Source organism: Rhinoderma darwinii, chromosome 1 (assembly GCF_050947455.1).
Source record: "Rhinoderma darwinii isolate aRhiDar2 chromosome 1, aRhiDar2.hap1, whole genome shotgun sequence".
NCBI classification, from domain to species: Eukaryota; Metazoa; Chordata; class Amphibia; order Anura; family Rhinodermatidae; genus Rhinoderma; species Rhinoderma darwinii.
This window is the reverse complement of record NC_134687.1, coordinates 381,312,754-381,336,074: the sequence shown is the minus strand read 5'-3', so window position 1 is coordinate 381,336,074 and position 23,321 is coordinate 381,312,754. Positions and strand designations below refer to the sequence as shown.

The window sequence follows — 23,321 nt, the reverse complement described above, 5'->3', positions numbered from 1 at the left end:
TTTTAAAATTAACTTTATTAAACTTTTTTTTACTAGTCCCACTAGGGGACTTTAATATGCGATTCTCCGATCGCTATTATAATACACTGCAATACTTTTGTATTGCAGTGTATTACTGCCTGTCCGTTTAAAACGGACAGGCATCTGCTAGGTCATGCCTCCAGCATGACCTACCAGGCATTCGCTACAGGCAGACCTGGGGGCCTTTATTAGGCCCCCGGCTGCCATTGGAGACACAGACACTCGGCGATCGTATCGCCGGGTGTCGGTGGGAGAGAGAGGGAGCTCCCTCCCTCTCTCCAAAACCACTCCGATGCGGTGCACGCTATTGTGCACCGCATCTGAGGGCTTAAACGGGTGAGATCGATACTAATATCGATCTCACACGGCAGAGCAGGGACGCCCTCAGCTACCTCTGGCTGCTGAGAGCAGGGAGATTTGACGGCTCCCTGCTCTATTTACTTATCCTGATGCAGTGCTGTAAAAAGGCATATGCATCAGAATAAAGCCAGTTTGTGGCCGTCGTTAAAAGGCGTATTGGCTGTCACTAACTGGTTAAACAACAGTGACAAACGGAAACCATTTGCATCGGATCCGTCACCTTTTAAAATCAATAGTGATGCAAACGGAAACCTATGATTTCCGTTTGGATTCCGTTCATGGGTTCCCCTGACTGAAAGCTCCAACGGAACCCATGAGTCCTGACGCAGATGTGAATAAAGCCTAAGGCTCTGCTTGGGTCATACTTGTTGCGACAAACATGAGTGTTTTTTTTTTTTTTGGGGGGGGGGGGTTCTTTTTTGGTAACAAAACACTGCACCTTGATTCAAAATTACATGCAGACGCCCATGAGTGTAAAGTGCTGGATGGCATTTTAACAATGTGTCAGTTCTCTTCATATTATACACTCACAACCCTATATTTTCTGGTTTTATTTTTCTTTTATAATTCCGGTTTTATTCATGTATGTCAAGTTTGAAAATTGTCACGGCAGAGAGAGGGTAAAAGGGTTTGTACACCTTCTCAACCAAATTTTTTCTCATTTACGGTATTTATTTTGCTTAAATGCATCTAAATGAATAATGCAGCAGTTTTGCATTAGGTCTTGTTTAAACCCGGTTTAGTTTGATCCGGCAGTTCATACTCCCTTATTGTATGTAAGAAGTAGGGGACACAATAGAGGATCAGACTACACAGGTTTGTTGTCTGTTACCATTGACACAACGCTGCTTAGGAGGTATCGAACTAAAACAATAGGAAATGTTTATTCAAGACCAATTGCAAAGTTATAGATTCATTGGGATAATAAAATAAAAAAAACAACAAATTGGTTTTGCATGATGGACAAATTGTTCTTGGGGACCTCAATTGAATGCATTACATTAATTGTGCTTGACCATCTAATGGGTTGTATTGTTATAAAAATGATGTTTTTTTTCAGATCATATGACTTCTGCACATGAAACTAATTATGTGTGCTTTATTTGTGGTTTTTTTCTTTTTCAACTAATTTATTTTGATTTTAAATAGGAAAATGCCTTGCTGATCCAGGAAGTAGAGGTAGATAAAGTAAACAGTCTGGAAAGAAAACATGTAGAAGCAATTAAAAAACTTTGGGAGGATCCTGGGATCCAGGAGTGCTATGATCGGAGGAGGGAGTACCAGCTGTCAGACTCCGCTAAATAGTAAGTGTGACCTAATAGCCAAGACATATTCTGCAGTATATGATCATTACAAAGGCTTTGATCCACAATGTAAATGTATGCTACATCTTGGAGCTCCAACAAGAAACTGAAGGCCCCACGCTTGGAGATGAGGAATACAAGGAAATGTCCAAACCAATATTTTTTTGTTTAGGAAAAGATATATTAGTATTGCAATGCCATAAAAATCTAGAGGAATTTTCTATTCTTAGGCATGGAGGTGCACGGATTGCAGTATGAACCCGTATTGCAGTCTGCATGGTGCCACTGTATGCCTCAGTATTCTATGGTCTGTCGGGGCAGAATGCAGAGTTGGGTTTTTTTTTTCGTTTTTTTTTCACAGGCTCCGTGGGGAGAATAATCCTCTGTGTGGCTCTTTATGACAATGAGTGACACGTAGGTACCACAGGGTTCACCGGATATTATGGGCTGCATATCTTCAGTATCTATACAGCACGTCTTGAATACGCTTCTGTGCATGAACCGTTCATTTGGTTTTGATTCATTTGTCAATTGTTTTACATTATTTTAAAATAAATCTTTTGTGATTTTTCTTTTTTTTTCTTTCTTTCTTCCAGCTACATTAGTGACATAGATCGTGTTTCTGTTCACGCCTATATTCCCACCCAGCAAGATGTACTTCGAGTCAGAGTGCCTACTACTGGAATCATTGAGTATCCTTTCGATTTAGAAAATATTATTTTTAGGTAAGATGTTCTCTTAAAATTTATTTGTATAAATTGAGTAAAGTTTGGGGCAGCAGAGCAAAATTTCCAGGGAGATTGCCTAGGATCTATAGCATGTCAGCTATTGCTTTGCTGTCATTTGTGTTTTTATATTAACCTATTAATGATGTTGCATTTTTTTTGCCTTAAAGACCAAGAAGAGATTTTTTTAGTTTTTTACCTTCTGCCAGTGGCGTAACTACCGCCGTAGCGGCTGCTACGGGGCCCGCGGCATGAGGGGGCCCGTGTCGCCTGCCGGCCGGAGGCTCCGCTAGCAGCCGCTATGTCTGCTACAGCGGGACGCCACTGAACACTACGGCAGAGCAGGGAGGCATCTCCCCGCTCTGCCATTAAACAAAAGACATGTATCCCCTATCCACAGGATAGGGGATACATGTGCGATTGCTGGCATTGATAGGGAGAACGGGGGACTGAAAGTCCCCTGAAGTTCTCCATCACAAACCTCGGACTTCCGGGATCTGTGTCGGCAGTTCCGTAGAAATAAATGGAGCGCCGGTCGCGCTTGTGCGCATGCGTGACCAGCGTTCCTTTCATTTTTATTGAGCTGCGCAGACGTTCTCCCTATAAATGCCAGCGATCACACATGTATCCCCTATCCTGTGGATAGGGGATACATGTCTTTTGTTTAATGGCAGAGCGGGGAGATGCCTCCCTGCTCTGCCGTTGTGTTCAGTGGCGTCCCGCTGTAGCAGACATAGCGGCTGCTAGCGGATCCTCCGGCCATGGGAGGGGGGGGGCTGTATGGGCGTTCTCTACAGGGGGGGGCTGTATGGCGTTCTCTACAGGGGGGGGCTGTATGGCGTTCTCTACAGGGGGGGCTGTATGGCGTTCTCTACAGGGGGGCTGTATGGCGTTCTCTACAGGGGGGCTGTATGCCGTTCTCTACAGGGGGGGCTGTGTGGCGTTCTCTACAGGGGGGGCTGTGTGGCGTTCTCTACAGGGGGGCTGTGTGGCGTTCTCTACAGGGGGGCTGTGTGGCGTGCGCTACAGGGGGGGCTGTGTGGCGTTCTCTACAGCGGGGGCTGTATGGCGTTCTCTACACGGGGGCCGTTATCATACAGCCCCCCTGTAGAGAACGCCATACAGCCCCCTCTGTAGAGAACGCCACACAGCCCCCCCTGTAGAGAACGCCACACAGCCCCCCTGTAGAGAACGCCACACAGCCCCCCCTGTAGAGAACGCCACACAGCCCCCCCTGTAGAGATCTACAAAGGGGGCTGTATGGAGTTATCTACAGGGGGGGCTGTATGGAGTTATCTACAGGGGGGGCTGTATGGAGTTATCTACAGGGGGGGCTGTATGGAGTTATCTACAGGGGGGGCTGTATGGAGTTATCTACAGGGGGGGCTGTATGGAGTTATCTACAGGGGGGGCTGTATGGAGTTATCTACAGGGGGGGCTGTATGGAGTTATCTACAGGGGGGGCTGTATGGAGTTATCTACAGGGGGGGCTGTATGGAGTTATCTACAGGGGGGGCTGTATGGAGTTATCTACAGGGGGGGCTGTATGGAGTTATCTACAGGGGGGGCTGTATGGAGTTATCTACAGGGGGGGCTGTATGGAGTTATCTACAGGGGGGGCTGTATGGAGTTATCTACAGGGGGGGCTGTATGGAGTTATCTACAGGGGGGGCTGTATGGAGTTATCTACAGGGGGGGCTGTATGGAGTTATCTACAGGGGGGGCTGTATGGAGTTATCTACAGGGGGGGCTGTATGGAGTTATCTACAGGGGGGGCTGTATGGAGTTATCTACAGGGGGGGCTGTATGGAGTTATCTACAGGGGGGGCTGTATGGCGTTCTCTACAGAGGGGGCTGTAAAAAAGGCACTATCTACAAGGGGGGGTTGTGTGACACCCAGGAGAGGGGGGGCCCCAGTCAAAAGTTTGCTATGGGGCCCAGTCTTTCCTAGTTACGCCCCTGCCTTTTGCCATTTAGTCAGCCATAACTTTTTTATTTTCAAGGCTACGTAGCTACAGTATTAGAGGCCTTGTGTTCTGTAATACAAATTGTACTTTTTTTTAAGCACAGTTTTAGGGTATATGGTAGCGTTCAAATTATGAACTTTTTATTATGGGGCATGGCATAAAAAGAGGCTATTCTGCTATATATTAATATTATTTTTTAGATCTTTTTATTCATATTATATCTACACGTAAACTGCTGTTTGGGCACACTGTAGGGCTCAGAAGGCAGGGAGTGCCATTTTGCTTTTGGAGCGAGGATTTTGCATGGTGGTCGTTTTATTTGGGGTTTTACTGGTGGTTCAATTTATAATGTGGGGGCACATGTAAACTGATGTCAGATTTGGTTTATTCTTAGGTCTCTCTTTTTGAGAGATTAGTTATTTATGAGTAAAATAAAAATGGGTAAAAACAGTGTGTTTTATTTGATGGTTAAACAGAAATACAGATTGTAATAAATATAGCGATGGAATCATTTTTATGAATAACGTTTGCAAGTTGTGTAATGAAGACAAGATGTTATATAATATAAACCTTCCCTTATGCACCATTTTCTAATTCACTGCTTGATATGACGTTGTATACATGTAAGGATTTTACCTCTAGTCTATTCTGAATATACTAATATATAGACTTTTTGCCATTTGTAAACATGCAGATGTTTTATTTCTCAATAGTAATTGAGTGCTACTGTAACTTTACTATCCCGCCCAATCTTACATCAGCATGGAGAGGCGCTAGTGCCGAAGCAACTGTACGATGCCCAAGGAGTCTCCTGCGCAGGCCTATTCTCATCCATGTGATTTGTTCCCAAGATTCCTTGGTCATCATATTGTTGCCTCACCGACTGTACCTCACAGTTAAATAGGATAACAATAGAAAAACATCCTTTGGTAAAATTGCTGGCTGCATTGGTTCATGTTATTAAATTACAACTTTATTTATAAATTGTATTGAATTCCTTTTATGCTCCTATGACCAGTCACTCCTTGGTGCGTTATGATGATTATGTTCATCTTGTCTTACAGGATGGTGGACGTCGGTGGCCAGAGATCAGAAAGAAGGAAGTGGATTCACTGTTTTGAAAATGTTACTTCCATAATTTTCCTGGTGGCATTGAGTGAATATGATCAGGTTCTTGCAGAGTGTGACAATGAGGTAGGTCTAAATAAAACAAGTTGGTTAAAGGCTATGTAAACCTTTTGAAAGTCCATTCGTATTATTATTTTTTTTTACTATTGATTGGTGCAACTTTATAAAAATTTTTTTTTGCTTTTTGAGATACAGCTGCTCTGTATTTTCTATACAGAGCAGCTGTATCATTTGCTAAATCTTGTTCCCATCGGGTTCAGTAAAAGCAAGTCTCCACCTGTAATCTATCACATGTAAGTTCATAACTTAGATGTGTTGTGTAACAGGTGGATTCTGCGTGTCAGACACGCAGGACCCGCTGACACTGAACTAGTCAGGTCCGCGGGACAGACATATTCAGGTCTTAGCGAACGATACAGCTGCTCTGTATAGAGAATACAAAGCAGCTGTATCTCAAAAAGTAAAACAAATTTCTAATTATAATTATTTTTAAGTTGTGCCAATTATACTGACTGACCTTTTTATTAAAAAAGAAAATGCCTTTCATTGAGCCAGTCAGCTGCTAAACACCACAGATCAAATGATACTGCATAATGAAAGCGTATTATAGCGACCGATACCTGGGTTGGCTTATGTGGAGACGGTAGAGGCGATTTACATGTAATATCTGTGTCATAACCTACAAAAATGTAATAAATGTGTTTGTTTGTTTTTTGTTTAATTTAGACGGTTTAATTTTTTGCCATTTGAGCAACATTAGGCCTTTACAAGTGAAGATTAATTTCATAAATGGCTTTCTTGTAAGTTATTACAATTGAAAAGTGTCCTAGAAACTTGGATTGCGGTTGTGAAAGCTTTCTGTAGTTTTTCAACCAGCATTTTGTTCTTGCCTTGGTCTATTGCCTGTTCTGCGCTCCCCACACTCCGCAGCTTTGAGCAGGCTGAGATCAGTTTGTCATCCATATTGTAAAAGTGACTTACATGGGTAAACATTCAGGGGCGTACTGGGATTATTTTGAGGCGCCTATCAAAAAGTGTTGTTTTATTACTAAATACCATTTATTTATTTTTTTTAGAACCGAATGGAAGAAAGCAAAGCGCTGTTCAGAACCATTATAACCTACCCCTGGTTCCAGAATTCTTCAGTCATTCTGTTTTTGAACAAGAAGGATCTTTTAGAGGAGAAAATCTTATTCTCACATTTAATTGACTACTTTCCAGAGTTTACTGGTAAGAAACACTGGTTGTAACTAATTCTTAGTTAAATGAAAACCAAACATAAAATGACTTGGAAATAAAAAAACATTACTTGGTAATACATCTCCAGTGAAGAAATGTGAAGGTAGAAATGTGTGTAGTAGCTGATGATGGAAGCTTCATATAGTTACTTCGGACATAAAGGCTTGATAGGGGGCATAAAATATAAGAGGCTTCCTATGGAGAGGAAAAAGTGTTTTGTGTCTTTTCGGAGCAGATGACCGCTTTGTCAGATTTAACTGCAGGAATAAAGCATCACGCTCTGCTGTTGCCTCTGGGTGTCTCCTATAAAAACATAACCAATGTGACAATGAAAACCAGGCTCTAAACTCATCCAAGCTATTTCAATTCAATTTTTATTTTTTTTTGTCTGCTTCCTGCAAGTCTATTGTATGTTGTTAATCCAAGTGCCATCAATAAGTCTTATTGTTTTTCATTGTATTGGGTAGATCTTATGTACGTCACATACCCTTGGCTATTTATAGATAATGGGACATGTCAGTTGAGAGGGCTCTTAAAGAAAAAAAAAAGAGCAGTTTGAGAGGATTTACGCAGTTGTGAATATGGTATTCAGAAATGACTAACACACTTGTTTGCATTGATTTCTTATTGACTTATTGTTCATAAATGGGTTTTTCCATTGTACAACTGCAGATCAGGTTAAAGGGTAACTAGACTTTGAAAAAACATGTCACATTCAGAAGTTGCTAAACCGAAGCGGACGGGTGAGCGCTGTGCCGCTGTAAGTTACAGCTCCTGCTTAGAGGATGAGCGCTCACACTAGCACTCAGCAGCCTCTTCTACAGCGACGCCAAAAGATGTCGCTGTAGACAAAGCACCTGCACTGCCTGCCGTCAAAAGACGGTGGGTGGTCGTTAAGGAGTTAAGTGTATGTAACAAACTATTCCCCATGAAAGCAGAGCTCTACAAAATTACAATTCTTGTACTGGTCGTGAGATACATCCTAGTCATCCATTCACATCCAATCCTATCCACCATAGGACTGCTTTCACACTTGCAGATTTGGATATAGTTTTTTTGGTTTTGGTTTTAGCCAAACACAGGAGTGGATACAAGAGACTAGAATTATTTCCTTAAGGCTGGGTTTGGAATTTTGAGGCAGATTCTCCTCTGCCTGCATGCCGAATTTCGCTGCGTTTTTCGCCCGCGGCCATTGAGAGCCGCGGGCAACAAACGCAGCGTAATACGCTTCTTCTGCCTCCCATTGATGTCAATGGGAGGTCAGAAGCGTAAACGCCCGGCGATAGGGCATGTCACTTCTTTTTCCCGCGAGCCGGTTTTACCGCTCGTGGGGAAAAAACGCCTCCGCCTCCCATTGAAATCAATGGGAGGCATTTTCGGCCGTTTTTTGGTGCGGTTTCCGCATAAAAAAACTGTGTGTGAACTGGCCCTTATGTTTCTATCCACTTCTGGCAGAAAAAAAAAAACTGCTGTCAGGAAACATCCATTAACATCTTAACCGCCTAATCTTATAGGGCATTTTTTCATACGCTTTTTTTCACACCTCAAACTATTTTAGAACTATTCTCAAAAATGCACCACAGCAGAGCATGCACTTACAGGCACTGGACCAGCAGGAGATGCAGTGAGAAGTGTTCTTAGAAAGAAGATCTAGCATGCTCAGGCACTCTGTATGATAATATTCCCGGATCTCTCCTTCAAAATACAATGTTTGTTTTTTGTTTAAGGTCTCAAGCAAGATGCCAAAGCAGCTCGGGAATTTATTCTGAAGCTCTATCAAGATCAGAACCCCGACAAAGAGAAGGTCATCTACTCCCATTTCACCTGCGCAACAGACACCGAGAACATTCGCTTTGTATTCGCTGCTGTTAAAGACACTATCTTACAGCTGAACCTGAGGGAATTCAATCTAGTGTAAGAACTGGGCAATGAAGTTTGTGGATTATCCGAATAGTCATTCTGTACCGACGACTGTCTCCTCAATCATTCCCAGCTCCCCTCCCCTTTCCTAAGAGTACAGAGATGAGATGCTATATTTTCCTACAAACAAATTGTGTTCTGATTCTTAAGAAATGTAATCAGGATGAGAGAAGTTAAACCCTCCCCCCAAATGTTTACTGTTTTTTTTTTTTTATGTGGTATACAAACTTTTAAATGCTGTTTTTTATTTTTTATTCCCATGCTTTGGCTTTTATTATTCTGTCCAATGTTTGTAACAGTTGGATATTTAAGAGAATATTTCAATATGAAGTACAAAAAGAAAAATGCACAAACAGACGAGAAGTTCCTGTTTTTTTATTATTAATACTTATGTTGTGGTTTAGTTCTAACCGGAGTTGCCTTCGCTATTTTAAAGCAACACAACATTTTTATTAGAGAAACCTTTTTATGATTTCTTTTTAAGTAGATTGGGGTGCTTGACTGTAATCCTAGAATGTATGTGGGTTTTTTTCTTCACAGAAGCGTAAATCGTGGCCGCTATTACAACATCCTCCAATTTCATTATTTAAGAGAGCCATAAAATGGATGATAGGTTCTCTATTGCGATGTTAATCAAGGAGCTAAAACTATCCTATTGCAATGTAAAACCAAAGATAGAGATGAAATTGTCGTTGTAATGATATTTGTAAATATGTATCTCTTTATAAATAATGTGTGTATCCGCATATATACATATATTTTACATGTTTCTCTTCCAGTAGGGCTGTTTGAATATGAATAAATTACATTTTAAATCATTTTGACACTAAGCGGTTTCACTGCGCTGTATATGATCTAGATCTACGTTTCACACTATTTTATTACAGATTTGCTGCTGATGCTCGTTCCTTTTAAAGAGGCTCTGTCACCAGATTTTGCAACCCCTATCTGCTATTGCAGCAGATCGGCGCTGCAATGTAGATTACAGTAACGTTTTTATTTTAAAAAAACGAGCATTTTTGGCCAAGTTATGACCATTTTTGTAGTTATGCAAATGAGGCTTGCAAAAGTCCAAGTGGGTGTGTTTAAAAGTAAAAGTCCAAGTGGGTGTGTATTATGTGCGTACATCGGGGCGTTTTTAATACTTTCACTAGCTGGGCGCTCTGATGAGAAGTATCATCCACTTCTCTTCAGAACGCCCAGCTTCTGCCAGATCACGCTGTGACGTCACTCACAGGTCCTGCATCGTGTCAGACGAGCGAGGACACATCGGCACCAGAGGCTACAGTTGATTCTGCAGCAGCATCAGCGTTTGCAGGTAAGATCGACTTACCTGCAAACGCTGATGCTGCTGCAGAATCAACTGTAGCCTCTGCTGCCGATGTGGCCGTCACGATGCAGGACCTGTGAGTGACGTCACAGATCTGCACTGTCACAAGCTGGGCGTTCTGAAGAGAAGAGGATGTTACTTCTCTTCACAGCGCCCAGCTAGTAAAAGTATTAAAAACGCCCCGATGTACGCACATAATACACGCCCACTTGGACTTTTAAACACACCCACTTGGACTTTTGCAAGCCTCATTTGCATAATTACAAAAATGGTCATAACTTGGCCAAAAATGCTCGTTTTTTAAAAATAAAAACGTTACTGTAATCTACATTGCAGCGCTTATCTGCTGCAATAGCAGATAGGGGTTGCAAAATCTGGTGACAGAGCCTCTTTAAGAGCAATAAATTACTTCTTGATTTAATATTTTATAAGGCTTTATTGAGAGTTCCTCCAGCAGTCATGAATTATACAGTAAAAGGTGTGTATACATTTGTTTAGCGTCGCCTCTCTTCAGATTAGCGGTTTAGAACTTTTCATTGATTATGATTTACCTAACAGTAGAGGAGAAGACTGCTAATGTTCTTACACAATACAGGCCTCATTAGAAGATTGAGCCGCTAATGATGATTTTTAAAGCCCGGTTCACACCGTTTTTACACTTCTATTCACAACACCCAGCTAGTAAAACAAGTAAACACGCCCAGATGTTACAAACACAATACACGCCCAATTGGAAATAAGAGAAAACACGCCCAGTTGTCCATTAGAAAGGCTCATTTGCATAAATATAAAATTGCTCATAACTTGGCCAAAAATGATAGTTTTAAAAAAAAAAAAAAAAAAAAAACTTTACTGTAATCTACATTGCAGCACTGATCACAGGCAATAGGAGATAGGGATTTGATAATCTGGTGACAGAGCCTCTTTAAGGTTTCACTGATCGCTAATAATTTAAATCCGTACTTAACTTCAGTGTGGTAGTAACGGTAGACCACATGGAAATTTCAATCCATTATGTATGTATGCGCTGCTGACCTTGCTTTTTCATTTGAAAATGTTTTTTCAACAACCCTGCCCGGTTTAAAATGAGAACGTAAACTTTAAAGCCTAAAACCAGTTTACAATTTAATGTTCAATGCAGGGGGAGAATTAGACAATTTTATGACAATTTTCTCCTAAAATTACACTTGCTTTATAATAACCCAGCAAGGGGTTCTTGGAGATTTCAGCTTTGAAACCTTTACCGAATACATTACTTCACTTATCTTGTGCTGATCCTGAGTTCTATTCTGTAAGTTAAACCTCATGCACAAGAGCGTATTATAACTCTGTACACCTCTAAATTGTACGGATGTGTAATATGTTTGGTATAGACTTCATTGGGGCGCTAATCTCTATCTGTAGGCCACTGATATCCTACAGAGGTTTTGTTCGGTCAAATTCCTTATGAATTGAACAGAAAAAAAAAATGACCTATTGGACGACTAATACAACTATATTTTCCTCCAAAAGCTTCGCTTTTCTATAATGCAGCACCATATGGCAGTAAAATGCGTGCCAATGGGCCCGCAACGAATCCAAATCAACATGACCTGTGAACTCCAGTCACTCTAGTAACCTTTTCAGGATTTCCTGCCAATGCATCATGAATTCCTGCGTGCATTTTTATGGAGTTTATATTTAACCCATTAACGCCCGATTACGTCACGGGCGTTGGCTTGTTAATGCGAAATGACGTACTATTATGGCATCACGTGAACAGGCTACGGTGTCTGCAGACTCCGTCTTAAAGCAGTAATCGCTTAACATTATCACTGCTGCAAGGACAGGACTGGAGCTAGCCTCCGATCCAGCTGATTAACCCCTTAGATGCAGCACTCAAGAGTCCTGCATCGATGGGGTTACTAGCAGATCTGAACCCCGCGATACAATCGCGGGGTTTCGATGGCTGATTTGGCAACCGAAGGCCTAACAATGGCTGCTGATCGCAAAATAAATGTTATATGCTCAGAAGCTGAGCATGCGCCATCAGCCACGGGTGTCAACTGTATGTTACAGCTGACACCCTGCTGTAACGGCAGGGAACGGAGCTAGCTACGCTGCCTGCTATTAACCACTTAAATGCCGTGATCAAAAGCGATTGCGGCATCTTTGCTGCAATGCAATTGTTTACAATCACTATGATATTGCGGGGTTGCCATGGCACCCAGAAGCCTAACGATGGCCTCCTGTTCTGCCACCTAGGGAAGCCCATTAGGCCTCGCCCTGAGGCAGAGCCTAATAGGATTGCTGTCAGTGAATGATGGACCGCTCTAATGCATTGCACTACATGGGAAGTGCAATGCATTAGAATAACGATGAGGTGTAGGCCTTCAAGTCCCCTAGTGGGACAAAAAAAAAGTTAATAAAAATGTTGTACAAAATAATAAAAATAAGTTATAGGAAAAACAGGCAGTCTTTTGTTTTTTCAACTTATAAGTCTTTTATTATAGGGAAAAATTAGTGTTAAAAAAAGTACACATATTTTGTATCACCGCGTTCGTAACGACCCAAACTATAATGTTATTTTTCCCGCACGGTCAAAAGTCAAATGTTCCCTAAAATGGTACCAATGAAAACTACAGATTGTCCCGCAAGAAATAAGCCCTCACACAGCTCCGGTGGAGAAAAAATAAAAAAAATTCTGCCCCCTGAATATGGCGATGCAAAATGTGCAGTTTTCCAAAAGCGGATAAGATCGGGCGCCATTTATTATTGCGATACTGGCCACACATCTGCGGATTATTATTTATTTATCCCATTATTGTACCCTCTTATTATGCTCTGATAGACTTTGACCAGTCCCACGTTATAAGCTGAAATACCAGTAAAACCCCAAACAGAACTATTACCAAGCAAAATCTGCGCTCCAAATGGCACTCCCTCCTTTCTGAACCCTACTGTGTGCACAAACAGCAGTTTACGTCCACATCGATGACATCGCCATACCCGGGAGAACCCGCTTAACGCTTTGATATATTTGTCTTCGGTGGCACAAACTGGGCACAACATATTGTGCACTAAAATGTTATATCAGCAGAAAATTTTAATTTTCACTTTGCACCATCTGCTGTGTTCATTTCTAATGAAAAAACAGTTGTGGGGGCAAAAATGCTCACTACACCCCTTAAATGCCTTAATTGGTGTAGTTTCCAAAATAAGGGTTACATTATGCAATTGTAGGTCAATGCTCTGAAAAACACCAAAATAGGCCTCAAATGTGCATGTTCTGAGCCCCGTCATATGTCGAGGCAAATGATGAATGCCTTGAGGGGTAAAGTTTCCAAAATAGGGTCACTTCTTCAGGCTTCCACTGTACTCTGGTACCTTTTAGGGTTTTGCAAATGCGACATGGCGCTCAAAAACCAATCCAGCAAAATCTGCATGCCAAATAGCGCTCCTGCATTTCTGAGCTTTGCTGTGTGTCCAAACAGCAGTCTATGACCACATGTGGGGTAATGCCGTACTCAGGAGCAATTGCTTTACAAATTTTGTGGTGCTTTTTTTTCCTTGTGAAAATTAAAAAATTCAACTTTTTAGCGTAAAAAATGTTTATTCATTTTTACGGCCTAATTCCAATAAATTCTGTAGAAGGCCTGTGGGGTCTAAATGCTTGCTATACCCCTAGATAGTTTCCTTAAGGGGTGTAGTTGCCCAAATAGGGTCACTTTTGGGGGGTCCTTAATGGTTTGGCCCTGCAGGGGCTTTCCATATGTGACATGGCACCCAAAAGCCAATCCAGCTAAATTTTAGCTCCAAAAGCCAAATGGTGCTCCTTCCCTTTTGAGCCCTGCCATGTGTCCAAACAGCAGTTTATTACCACATATGGGGTATTGCTGTGCTCAGAAGAGTTTGCTTTACAAATGTTGGGGTGCTTTTTCTTCTTTCTTTATTGTGAAAATGTGAGCTAAAACTACATTTTATTAGAAAAAAACATTGATTTTTTTCATGGCCTAATTCCACTAAAGTCAGCAAAAAATTTGTGGGGTATTGCCGTAATTGGGAGAAATTGCTTTTCAAATGCTGAGCTGTTTTTTTTTTCTCCTTTTATGCCTTGTAAAAATTAAAAATTTCTACGTTTTATTGGTGAAAAAAAATGTTATTTTCATTTTTACAGCCCCATTCCAGTAAATTCAGCAATAAACCTGTGCGGTCAAAATGCCCACTCTACCCCTTGATAAATTCCTTTAAGGGGTGTAGTTTGCCAAATGGTGTCTTTTTTGGGGGGGGGGGGGGGGTTTCCACATTTTTGGCCCCACAAGACCCCTTCAAACCCGACCTGGTGCCTAAAATGTATGTAATAAAAAGGAGGCCCCAAAATCCTCTAGGTGCTCCTTTTACTTCGGAGGCCGGTGCTTTGGTACATTATCACACTAGGGCCACATGTATAATATTTCTAAAAACTGCAGAATCTGGGCAATAAATATTGAGTTGCGTTTCTCTGGTAAAACCTTGTGTGTTACAGAAATAAGTGGATTTTTCACAAAATACATTGTGAATTTCACCTCCAGATTACTTTAATTCCCGTAAAACGCCTGAAGAGTTAAGAAATGTTCTAAATGCTGTTTTGAGGGGTGCAGTTTTTAAAATGGGGTGTGTTATAGGAGGTTCGAACTCAACTAGTCCCTAAAAAAAATAAAAAAAGGCTTTTGAAGTTCTAAGCCTTGTAACTTCCAGGGAAAATAAAAGGATGCTTTAAAAAATTATGAAAACAAAGTAGACATATGGGAATTGTTAACTAGTAACTACTTCGTGTGGTATTACTTGCTGTCTTACAAGCAGATACATTTAACCCCTTTTAGTTTTTCATTTTTGTTTTTTCCTCCCCACCTTCCAAAAGCCATAACTTTACTATTTCTTCGTCGACATAGCCATACGGGACAAGTTGTAGTTTTTCATGGCACCATTTATTGTACGGCATAATGTACTGGGAAGCTGAAAAAAAATTATTTGTGGGGTGAAATGGGCAAAAAAAACTGTGATTGCACAATTTTTTGGGGTGTTTTGTATTTACGGTGCACATCAGGTAGTAAAAACAACATATTCACTTTATTCTAAGGTTTATACGATTACGCCAATACCAAATTGATATGTTTTGTTTTATGTTTTACCACTTTTAAAAAATAAAACTATTTGTGTCGCCATATTCTGAGAGCCATAACATTTTTATTTTCCCATCAATTTAGAGGTGTGAGGGCTTAAATTTTGCGGGACGAGCTGTAGTTTTCACAGATACCATTGTGGGGTACATGCGACTTTTTGATCACTTTTCTTTGCCGAGCAAAAAACAGCAATTTGCATGTTATATATATATATATATATATATTTTTTTTTTTTTTTACGTCGTTCACCGAGCGGGTTAAATAACGCTATATTGTGATAGTACGGACTTTTACGGACGCGGCGATACCAGTTATGTTTTATTTTATTTTTTTAAGGAAAAAATGGGAAAGGGTTTTTTTTTAACTTTTAAATAAGGATTTTTATAATGTTCCAAAAAATTAACTGGTTCCCGACCGCTGGCTGTATATTTACGGCCTGCGGTCAGGGTCCTTAAAACCCGAGCCATAGACTTTTTACGGCTCGGGTTTTAACTTGCTGCCCGCGCGATTGGACAGCTGAATGTCGGGTCTCCGGCTGTCAGTGACTGCCGGGGACCCTGAGGAGTGGATAGAAGCAGCTTTCACTGCTTCTGTCTTCTCCGATGTCTTTTTACACAGCGTTCAATGAACGCTGTGTATAGGAATAGAGACAGCAGCAGCGGCGCTGTCTCTATTCCTCCCGGTGATCATGTGACAGGTCGCATGATTGCCGGGTGCCGTTAGTGGCAGGCTGTTGCTGGGTCTTACAAGACCCAGCACAGCCCTATTAGTGACAATCGTCACTATGAGAGGGCTGATTTCCCCTGTAACTGGGGCTGCTGTGCAGCTCCAGTTACAGTGGAAAAACATGGTGTAAAAGAAAGAAAAAAAAATATATAAAGTTCCCCAAAGGTCTTTTTTGACCTTTGGGGGACAGACCATAGTAATAAAAAAAAAAAATAAGTAATAATTCAATTACTTATTACATAATAAGTAAAGTGCAAAAAAAATTAAATAATAAATACACATAAAATACCCACCCCCCAAAAAAAACGTTCCCCCCGCCAATCATTGTTGTAACGCTAGCGCTGACCCAATTACCCTAATATAGACATGTAATATATTAAAATTTACGGTAGACAATGACTATCGCAAATAAAAGCTCTATTTTAGGGTAAAACTATGTTATTACCCCCCAAAAAATAGCTGAAACGTAAAAAAGCTTATTTTTTTACTATTATTTTCAAACTTTATGAATAAAAATTCTAAAATAGCAAAAAAGGTGTGTATAAAAACGATAAAAAAAATGGAACCTGCATTGTCTACGGAGAAAACGTTGCAAAAATCACGTCGTTAGCCCAACAAATAAAAACGTTATAGCCATTTAACTAACACGTGCTAAAAATGGCTAAACGGTGTCTGGTCCTGAAGGCGCAAAATAGCCCGGTCCTGAACTGGTTAACTTAACTTTTTTTTTTATTGGTCCCCCTATGGGACTTGAAGCAGCGATTGCATGATCTACTGCAATACTAATGTGATGCAGTATATCGTGATTCTGAGGGTATGTTCACACGTATTGACCAAAAACGTCTGAAAATACGGAGCCGTTTTCAAGGGAAAACAGCCCCTGATTTTCAGACGTTTTTTTAGCAACTCGAGTTTTTCGCTGCATTTTCTACAGCCGTTTTTGGAGCGGTTTTCATTGGAGTCTGAGAAAACGGCTCCAAAAACGTCCCAAGAAGTGTCCTGCACTTCTTTTGACTAGGCTGTAATTTTATGCGCCGTCTTTTGACAGCGACGCGTAAAATGACAGGTCGTCGGAACAGTACATCGTAAAGCCCATTGAAACTAATGGGCAGATGTTTGCCGACGTATTGTAGCCGTTTTTTCAGACTTAATTCGAAGCGTAAAACGCTTCCATTACGTCTGAAAATAGGTCGTGTGAACCCAGCCGGACAGTCTCCTTTGAAGCCCTGCCTCTGGCAGGGCTTCAAAGGAGAACAAAGGTGGCAGACCAGGGTGCCTTTATTAGGCCCCCAGGCTGCCATAACAACCACTGTAAACAGCCGATCGTGCCGCAGGGGGGCGCGATGGTCTATTTGAGGGGGTGCCCCCGATTCTAACAATTTTAAATGCCGCGGTCGCGATTGACCGCTGCATTTAAGGTGTTAAACGGGCAGAATCAAAGTGAACTTTGATTGTGCCCATTGCAGTAAGGTGTCGGCTGCTGCGTACCAGTACGTGACACGAGAAAAGTAACACAAAGTAACACGTCCGATTTTAAAAATGGGGCTGCGTCCTCAACATGCCAACTAGTCCACGTCCTTAAGGGGTTAATTAGGGTATGTGGTAACTATGTTTAAACATTCGCTTATGTTGGTAATCAAAACATAACGGTCTCTTATGTATTTGCCCCTGTAATTAAGAGACTGCTTTTAGTCTACAGTAAAAATAAAAAAATAAAAAATACCACTACAGCTAAGGAATGCCATTGTGCTTTCTACGGCCCACCAGGGCTTTTTTTTGGTCTAGGTCGACTATATCCTCAGCAAAAATAACAAGATTTTTTTAGCTTCAAGTAGACACTAGGAGTCTTGGCTCCGCCCAAGCAGGCCATACCCTTCCCACGGACACTGGTTAATTTAGTTTGTATTCATTTTTCCTACTGCTTTTGTACAAACATGTCCACAGTCCCTGGAAGAAAAAGAAACAGAACTGTACAGGTCCCGGGTCTAAAATAAACCGCAAAGAATAAGGTGGCGGGATCCAACGAGAACTAGATTTTAAGCTACAAAAATCTTGTTTTTTTTGTTTATCATTGGGAGACACCGCCCCATGGGACGTTCTAAAGCAGTCACAGAGGGGAGAAAATAAACAAATTAAAAGTATAGCCATGTGACCGGCCTAAGACACAACTGCCTGCAACACTCTGCGACCCAGACTGGTATCCACAGAGGCCAAAGAATGAATTTGGTAAAACTTTGTGAAAGTGTACACAGCAGCCCATGTAGCAAACTTGCAGTCCTGAGCAACTGAAACTTGATGCCTGACTACCCAGGAAGCACCAACGGCTCTTATAGAATGGGCAGTAACCCGAAGGAGAGGAACCTCTTGGTTGAACTTGGACATATGTAGTTAGTTTGGGTAGAAAAACAACTATAACTTTTATCCTTGAACTGATACGTTACCCAGACTGGATCCAACACGCAATAGTCACCTTTGGATGGTGCCAAACCCCTGCGTGGCCCCTCAGTAATAACAAAAAAAAAATCGGAAAGCTGAAACTCCTCAGTCGATGACAGGTAGATTTGGACTACTCTAACCAAATCCAGGCAATGTAAAGCCCATTCCCTCGGATGGGATGAAGAGGAGGCAAAAAGATTTGAGAAAAATCTCTTCATTTAATATAGAAGGCAGAGACTACCTTCGTTAGAAAGAACCGATTGGAACACCACCTTATCCTTAAGGATGACCAAAAAAGGTGACTGGCAGAACAAGGTAGCAAGTTCTGAAACCCAACTAAAGGAGGTGATGGCCACCAGAAAAGCTACCTTCCAGGAATAGAGATGCAAAACAAAATGTGTCTCAAAGGTTGAAAAGAGTCACCTGAAGAGCTCTGGGATCTAAATTTAGTTCTCTGAGCCCAATGGGATGTCTGAAAGGAGGGACCGCATGAGCCACCACCTGCAAAAGTGTATTCACCTGAGAACGAAAAGCCGAAGTTCTTTGAAAATAAGAAAACCTACAGAGCAGAAATCTGACTCCTCAGGGAAGATATGCCAAGTCCCTGTTCAAGCCTGAGTGTAGGAAGGACATGACTCTAGGTGTGGAACATTTCAAAAGGACGAAAACTATTGCATTTGCACCAGTGAAAATAAGCCTTTCATGTATGGTGGTACACCTTGGCTGATTGAGGTTTTCTGGCCTTCAGCATAGTCTGGATGACTGGCTCAGAGTGACCTGTGCCCTCAGAACCTTGGCTTCAACAGCCACACCATTAAAGGCATCTGAGATAAAGTGGGGTGGGAAAGGAGGATGGGAAGAAGCGGAACATGCCAAGGCCTGTCTACGAGAATGCAGAGATCTGCATACGAGGACCAGCGAGGCCAGTCATGTGCCACGAGAATGGCGTGGCACCCACCCTCCCTCCTTGAGTGTCTTGGAAATGCAGAGAACCCCTGCGAAACTAAGGAAAACTTGGTGGGTCCTTGTGATGGGAATATGAAGGTATACATCTGCAATGTCGATGGAAGAGAGGAATTCTCCATGTTACAGCGATTAGATGACAGACCATAAATATTTCATGCGAAACCGTGGACCGTGAACCGTGAACGAAGCGGTTTAACATCCTCAAGTCCAGGATTGGACAAGGGGATCCATCCTCCTTGGGAGCTGTGAAAAGATTTGAGTAGAACCCTATAAATTATTCCAGCTGAGGAACTGGGACAGTTAGGGTATGTTCACACGTAGTCAACAAAAACGTCTGAAAATCCAGAGCTGTTTTCAAGGGAAAACAGACCGTTTTTCAGACGTTTTTTTTACCAACTCGCATTTTTCGCGGCGTTTTCACGCCGTTTTTTACGTCCGTTTTTGGAGCTGTTTTCATTGGAGTCTATGAGAAAACAGCTCCAAAAACGTCCAAAGAAGTGTCCTGCACTTCTTTTGACGAGGCTGTATTTTTACGCGTCGTCGTTTGACAGCTGTCAAACGACGACGCGTAAATAACAGGTCGTCTGCACAGTACGTCGGCAAACCCATTCAAATGAATGGGCAGATGTTTGCCGACGTATTTCCAGACGTAAAACGAGGCAAAATACGCCTCGTATACGTCTGAAATTTGGCCGTGTGAACATACCCTTACTTTCCTCAAGAAAAGGTAGACAACAGCCTGGGAAAAAGCAAAAGCTCTATCTGGATCGCAAGGCAGAGTAGAGGAAAAGATTACAGGTGGAAGCCTTAAAAACCCTTTTCTGTGTCCCGTAAACAATCAACTTTCGAAACAAGCTGTCTTCCACGCTAGAAACAAAAGTACTTGCCCCCGTCCTCGGATATCCGCCGCAAGTTGGGAAATGCCCCCATGCTAAAGGTGTCTTGTTCAAAAAGGGGCTTTTGAGGCTGCGGCTGCCAAGCCAGTCTAGGTTTAAAAGATGGCCGTCTGGTTCGTCCTCCTGTCTAGCCTAAAAGAAAATGATTTCCGCAGGGAGACATTAGGAAAGAAGACGTTTACCAAAATGTCAGCTAGTCAGAACGTTCTTGGTGTGCTTCCCCCACACTGAACAGGCCTTGCTCACCCAGGTGGATGCAAAAGCGATATGCAGATCAGAACCTGTAGACCCAAAAAAAAAGATTTAGCTTGAAAATCCAACCTCTTGTCCAGAGAGTCGCTGAGAGAAGCTGCCTTATCCAGAGGAATAGTAGTGGTCCTTGATAGTCTAGCAATAGGAGAATCCACAGAAGAATACCCAGACCATAAGAAGACCAAATCCTCCTGAAAAGGAAACAAAGTATCTGCACGTTTAGAAACATGTCTGTCCAGATGTTTCCATTGCTGTAAGGGTGTGTTCACACGGCAGCGTCTGATACGGCTGAAATTACGGAGCTGTTTTCAGGAGAAAACAGCTCCGGCTTTTCAGACGTAATGGCATGTTGCAGGCGCTTTTCGCTGTGTCCATTACGGACGTAATTGGAGATTTTTTTCCATGGTGTCAATGGAAACCGGCTCCAATTACGTCTCAAGAAGTGACAGGCACTTCTTTGAAGCGGGCGTCGACAGCGGCGCGTAAACAAAATGACCGTCGGCACAGTACATCGTAAAACCCATTCAACTGAATGGGCAGATGTGTGCCGACGCTTTGGAGCCGTATTTTCGGACGTAATTCGAGGTTAAAACGCCCGAATTACGTCCGTAAATAGGGCGTGTGAACATACCCTAAGAGTGCTTTCTCCTTAAAAGGGGAGATGGGATCATCCGTTACATGTGAAGTGTCTCTTACAGAACGCATTAATGCCTGCATAGCAGCTAACAACTGTGATTCATTTTCTGACTCGATCTAAAGACACATGTAAGGAAAGAGACTGATCTACATTGAAGATTGCAATGGAAGGATTTTGATGAGGAACGAGACCTGTCCTAGGTACCCATACGCCTCTTATGGGATCTACTGCGAGAAGTAGACTGAGTATTATCCAGAGGAAAGGAAGGAGGGCCCCTGAACTCAACTGCAATCTGAGTAGGCAGACAGCCCAAACAAACACTGCACCGTGAACTAGGATTATCTGGCAATATCTCCTAGGGCCTAAGCAAAAGACATTGCCAATTCATTGGGTGCCACATCCTAAGGGGGCAAAACCATCAGGGGGGGGGGGGGGTCCTGGATAGCAAGTACTGCACGCAGAATAGGGTAGGCTATCCGCGAGTAAACTAAATATTACAACCGCCATATAGTCATAAAAATGATCCTTGCCCATCCGTATATGCTACTTGATAACTTCCTCCTGAGGAGAACACATGAGAGAAAAGGGAACAGAAATTAAACAAGCAGCAGTATCTAAAGAAGACAATATACCCCTGGAGAAGAACAAGAAACAAACCAAAAGGAAGGCCCACCAGACCCTTGGAGCGGTGTACCACTGCAGATAAAAACTGGAGAAGGATGGCACCAGAAAAAGAGTTGCAGGGAATCTCCAGTGACGTAGCTTCTCCCTGCAGAGATAGAAGCCGGGGATTTCGACTGCTTTACATTTCTATCGGTCATGGGGGATATAGGGCCACCGTGTGGCTGGTGTCCCAACATATAGCTCCCAGGGAAGAATAAAAGGTGATGTAATCTAGGCCTAAGGCCACTTTCACACGACAGTATTTTGGTCAGTGTTTTGCATCAGTGATTTTGGAAGCCAAAACCAGGAGTCTGTCTAAAACACGTAACAGGTGCAAATATTTCCATTATACTTTATTTGTAAGCCAAAACTAGGAGCGGAACCTACAAAGTAGAGATGCTTAATACTGACATGTGAAAGTGATCCAACATCACGTTTTGGCTTTACGTTAAGCGGGAAAGCTTTAGACATACACGATGAACCTGTCCATAGGGCTCCATTAGCCAGACAGCTCAGCCACAAAGATTTTCCATCCCGATGGATCCTGCTAAAAAAAAAGTATACCAAGCAGCATACATTTTATTTTTTTAATATGGGAGCCAATGGGTCATGTATGCCAAATATGTCATGGGCTTTTGAAAAGCCTTTAATGGCGTATACATTAAATGGATACCATTAGAGTCTATGGGTATTCGTTTAACGTATATGTCATGAACAGGGTTATGAAAGTTCATGACGTATACGTTTAACGTACAGATTAAACTGTGGTGACATACGTGAAATGTAAGCTGTGATGGATGCCTCAACAGCAATATGTCGGGAGCTTTTCCCGGCATGTGTCAAAACGTAGGACAAAAACGTGATGTTCACAGCCTTACCTCTACTTTACTTTTAGCATTCATATATAGATTTAGTGTTAATATCTGACTTTTATCCTCCTGTCATTTTTAGGTCCATAATTCTATGCTGATGCAAAATCGTAGCAAGGCTGGCTTTGGCGGTTTTTTGCATCATTTAGTCCACTGCGCTATAGATTCCGTCAAAAACGGAGCCCTGTTACAACAGTGACAAACTGAAACCTTTAGCAACATTTCCATCACCAATGGGGATGCAAACGGAAGCTAAGATTTACGTTTGCCTTTCCGTTGAGGGGTTAACCCGACGGAACCCCTGAACGAAAGGGCAATGCTGATGTGAACAGGCCCTTATGCCAATATTTTTAGGCAATATTTTGAGGAGAGGTTTGTTTACCCGTGCAGCCTCATTAAATATGTGAGCGGCTGGGTAAGGTACATAGATGATGTAGTCTTCGTATAGACTAGTAGTGAAAAAATGTTGTTGGAATTTAAAGATTAAATTAATTCCCATTCCTCCAAACTCCGATTTGCTGTAAGGGTAAGGCCACACGGATCGGCCCTGACACGGTCACAACGCGGCCAACAACCGCGTTGGCACTATGTAGGTGCGGCTGTCGAATACCTTGTTAAAGGGTATTCTGGTTACATGCTCATGTGCACTGCCGCTCCATTCATTCTCTATGGGAGCGCCGGAGATAGCCGAGTGCAGGCTTTTTCCGGCGCTGCCATAGAAAATTAAAAGGGGGTAATTTG

General features: G+C 42.1%; 1 protein-coding gene across 2 annotated transcripts in view; it reads left to right on the top strand.

The window, feature by feature from the left end:
- Positions 1-9,482, top strand: part of LOC142652643 (guanine nucleotide-binding protein subunit alpha-14) — a 250,873-nt gene extending 241,391 nt beyond the window's left edge. For both annotated transcript variants that reach the window (XM_075828307.1, XM_075828314.1), the window contains exons 3-7: positions 1,531-1,685; positions 2,282-2,410; positions 5,442-5,571; positions 6,582-6,735; positions 8,472-9,482. In XM_075828307.1, coding sequence (XP_075684422.1) covers positions 1,531-1,685; positions 2,282-2,410; positions 5,442-5,571; positions 6,582-6,735; positions 8,472-8,662 — 759 coding nt within the window. In that variant the 3' untranslated portion in view covers positions 8,663-9,482. The remainder of the gene's footprint in view (positions 1-1,530; positions 1,686-2,281; positions 2,411-5,441; positions 5,572-6,581; positions 6,736-8,471) is intronic.
- The last annotated feature ends 13,839 nt before the right edge of the window (positions 9,483-23,321 follow it).